A 4,278-nucleotide genomic window follows, 5' to 3' on the forward strand; every position below is an offset into this window, starting at 1 on the left:
GGACATTTTATGCAATTGATTGTCTTGGGAGTCTATTTGGCTTTTTCTCTTTTGTCATGAATTAGAAGTGAGAAACTGTTTTAATTCTCTTGGAATCTACATTTCTGTGTTCATGGAGTTTCAGTGACCCACCCAGGTCATTCACCTTTAAGTGTTCTTTTGAAACTTAAGGCTTTAAGGAGCTGGTTTTCCTGGAGCCAACTTCAGGTCGAACAGCCTCGTAAACAGATTAGCACAGATCATTTTGCCTTAGGCATTGGGTCCCCTAGAGAATGATCTATGTGTACCCAGTTTGGAAAAGCAGGAACTCAATGGTCTGACTGGAAGATGTATGCATGTCCTTAGTGACTTTGTTTCTACAACTGACTGACCCTGAAACCTTATATATGCTTTGATGCTATCTTCTGAGAAATTAACAAGACAATCACCTTCAGGGGACTGTCTTGCCAGACCCAGATACTTAGGATCCTTGATAGCTGGCCACCTTGAGGATTCATGCACCTGATCCTTGAAGAACAAATGATGTGGTGCTATATCTAAAGGCCACTCAATGATCTATGTAACCCTTTCACTGTCTCCTCTTCGGAGCACCTTCCCAATACTTTCAGGTTGAAGCTGCCCAGTTAGAACTGTATTTACTCACAATAAATATAGTCTGTTATATACATTTCTGATGTTTCTCTGCACATTTAGATTTTTAACAGAAGTCAGACAGAATTGAGAAAAGCAAGCAAGACAATGACAAAATCATAATTTGGTCATAATTCTGGATCAATTACTGAGAATGTTCTGATTTGGCTTCCTGGGTTATTTGATGAAGAGGTTGTGGGTCAGAGTTCTATCGTGATATATGTTCTGGACATTGCCTATTTGTATATTCAGTCTGTCACTGTTTATGTATTCAGGATTAAACTTTATTTATTAATCTTTGTTGATCGAGAATCTACTATGGGTCAGGATTATATAAGGCATTGATTCTACAATGATGGAAATTAAAAAAAATTAAAGACTTCATTCATGTTGTCAGAGATCATACAGTCTAGGGAGCGACACGTATAATAAATAGATAAATAATAAAAAAATTACGAATTGTGATAAGTGCTATGAAGGGAATAACTAGGATGCAGAGATGGAGAATAATGGAGGAACTACTTAGAGTTGGTCAGTAGAGACCTTGCTGAAAGTCAGGATTTAAGCTGAGCTCAGAGAATAAAGGATGTTGGAAGAATAATGTTCTGGGTAGAAGAAATTGCATGTGCAAAGGCCCTGAAGCACAGAGCTCATACAGCACTTCACCAAAACACCAGCCTAGGAGAGTGATTGTCAACTCAAATCCTACTGTTCTATGTTAGCTGAGCTGTTCTCTGGCAAAGGGTTGAGACAACCTAAATAATAGTGTACTTTTTCCTTTGCACAAAAATATAGGCCTGGTTGCTATGAGTTAGAATTAGCTTGATAGTAAAGGGTTTAGGTTCGCTTTTGGTAACCAAGCTCTAGGCATATGAGACTACATAATTCCAGAGGCGGCAAATTTCTATTAGGTCCACCAACACACTGTAGAGACAAGCAGTGGCCCGGCTGAGGGAGGTAAGATTGTAGTGCATTACAGGGAGTTTTCATGACTGGAGGACAGTGAATGAGGGGTGAACAGATTGCATCAGACAATATTGGAGGTGGAGCAGCTGATGAATTGGCTTGTGCAACAGATACAGGCAGAGATGAAAGAAGCAGTGATTAATATGGTAGTCCTGGTTGAGTGGACTGGACAGAGGGGAGATGTTTAGCTGTGAAATTTTAGATGCACTGAATGTGGTGGAGGAGAGAGTCGGAGAAATTAAGGGTGCATACCAAGTTTAGGGTCAGCAACTAGCTTGAGAGTAGTGCCGTTTAAAGTGGGAACAAACAGCTTTAAGGAATAAGAAGTGGCTCAGTTGGCAGTTTAGCTAAAATATGTGTGTGTGTATATATATACAAGCTTCTGGGTTTTTTTATATAAGCTTCTGCTGCTAAAATATTTGAAAACCTATGCATTCTGTTGGATTAACTGTAGCGTGACTAGGTGCCATAAGGATGACCCAGTAGATTTTAGAATGGCTGTTCTATTTATTTTGGCACTTTCATTTTTTTTTGTCAATGTCTGGGTTGTTATTAACACTGTCATCATTATATCTGTCACTGCTCCTGAATCCACAAAGCACTGCAAAGAGATGGAGAAAGTGAATGGCACAGTGAAGACTGAGTTCTTCCTCCTGGGATTTAGTGACCACCCAGAACTTCAGAGGCTTCTTTTTGCTGTGTTCTTTTCCATCTACTCGGTGACCCTCATGGGGAACCTTGGGATGATTTTATTAATCACAAGCAGTTCCCACCTGCACACACCTATGTACTTTTTCCTCTGCATGTTGTCCCTCATAGATGTATGCTACTCTTCTGTCATTGCTCCCAAATTACTTGTGGACTTGGTTTCTGATAAGAAGACAATTTCTTACAATGGATGTGCTGCGCAGCTCTATTTTTTCATTTCTTTTGTTGATACTGAATCTTTCCTCTTGGCTGCCATGGCTTATGACCGGTACATAGCAATCTGCAACCCACTGCTTTATACTGTTATCATGTCCAAGAGAATTTGTTGCCAGCTTGCAGTGGGAGCATTTTTGGGGGGCACCATGAGCTCCATTATCCACACCACTAACACCTTCCATCTCACTTTCTGCTCCAAAGAAATTAACCATTTCTTTTGTGATGTCTCCCCTCTATTTTCACTGTCCTGCACAGACACCTACATTCATGACATAGTTCTGGTGGTGTTTGCTAGTTTGTTTGAAGCTGCCTGTCTTCTAACAGTTCTTCTCTCATATGTCTTCATCATAGCAGCTCTCCTCAAGATAAGTTCTGCTGAGGGAAGAAAGAAAGGTTTCCTCACTTGTGCTTCCCACCTGATCTTTGTCACTATCTACCATGGCACCTTGATCTTCATTTATTTGCGCCCTGGTACATGTCATTCACTGGATATTGACAAAGTGACCCCTGTGTTCTATACATTGATTATACCTATGTTGAATCCCCTGGTTTACAGTCTAAGGAACAAAGATGTCAAAAATGCCTTTAGAAAACTTATCAGTCAAAAACTGCTTTCTTAGGAAAAGATGAAATAAGACTTGAAAACCTTTCAGCAATATATGTTTCTTGGCCTACGTTTGGAATGCTGGAGATGAAAGTTTAATATGGATTTTCTCCAAATTTGCAGGTAATAAATACTCGGCCATAGAATGTGGCCAGGACTTAACATCAGAACTGGCCCTCTCACGTGACTTATGTTGTGTCTATCTCTACCATTTTAAAGTTGACATTTGTAATATTTATTTCTGGATAAGATTTACCCTTCATTTTATTTCCTATATTCCAAACTCTCTTTCCATCCTAATCTCACACCATGATTATTTCCCATATCGGATAAGCCAATGACATACTGTAACTCCCTCTTTTGTGAACATAAATAAATACAAATCATTGAGACTCTGTTTCAATTTATTTTTATCTCCATGTAATTAAGTGCACTTGGTAGCTTAGCTGTTCAAATCCTACTCACTCTAAAAAGGTCCTGCTCTAATTTAAACCTTAAATGATTTTTTTCTGAATCACCCTTCAATTATAGATGATAACTTACAATCTGAATGCCACTCAAATCTTGAGTGTGCTTCTTGTAACACTCTCATCAATTCCTATCTTACCGTGAAGCTACTTGTGACTGTGTTCTATAATTCTATTAGACTTATTCAGTAATTCCTTACTCATTATTTGATCCCTTGCCTCTACCGTGGTATCTTCCCCAGTGTAGTTACTGAATGATTTTTTTTATGAAAAAGCCTAATTAATTTTACTGTTGATTGTTTTTCATATTGAATATATGCCTCTAACCACCCCCCAAAAAAGCCCAGTGCTGTATTTTCTTTCCAGTATTTTTGTTTTTTTTCTCTAGAGTGGCACTATATACACAAATAACTATTAAAGAATTTTTTCAGTATGGTGGCTTAAAAAAAAAAGTTAACTAGATTAAAATCTAATTCATAGAATATTTCATCAACAACATATTCAGTCTGGAATCTACATTGGTAAGCACCAAGCTGAACAATCTGAGAGAAGTTGGGCTCTGGCAGACACAGGTAAGACTTGGAGCCCACTAATGGTAGAATGATAACCTGGTCTGCAACTGGGGCATGACCCATGGAGAAGGCTGTAAAATCTAAAAAAAGTGCTATAGCCAAAGGTAAGATGAGG

At 38.7% G+C, this 4,278-nt stretch overlaps 1 protein-coding gene across 1 annotated transcript; it reads left to right on the forward strand.

The window, feature by feature from the left end:
- Window positions 1–1,066: 1,066 nt before the first annotated feature.
- On the forward strand, window positions 1,067–3,860 carry LOC135231666 (olfactory receptor 5I1-like). The gene has a single exon (XM_064288093.1). It carries the CDS (start codon window positions 2,091–2,093, stop codon window positions 3,138–3,140), a length of 1,050 nt encoding a protein of 349 aa, XP_064144163.1. The 5' UTR covers window positions 1,067–2,090; the 3' UTR covers window positions 3,141–3,860.
- Window positions 3,861–4,278: the final 418 nt, after the last annotated feature.

This window comes from Loxodonta africana, chromosome 7 (assembly GCF_030014295.1).
Source record: "Loxodonta africana isolate mLoxAfr1 chromosome 7, mLoxAfr1.hap2, whole genome shotgun sequence".
Classification (NCBI taxonomy): Eukaryota; Metazoa; Chordata; class Mammalia; order Proboscidea; family Elephantidae; genus Loxodonta; species Loxodonta africana.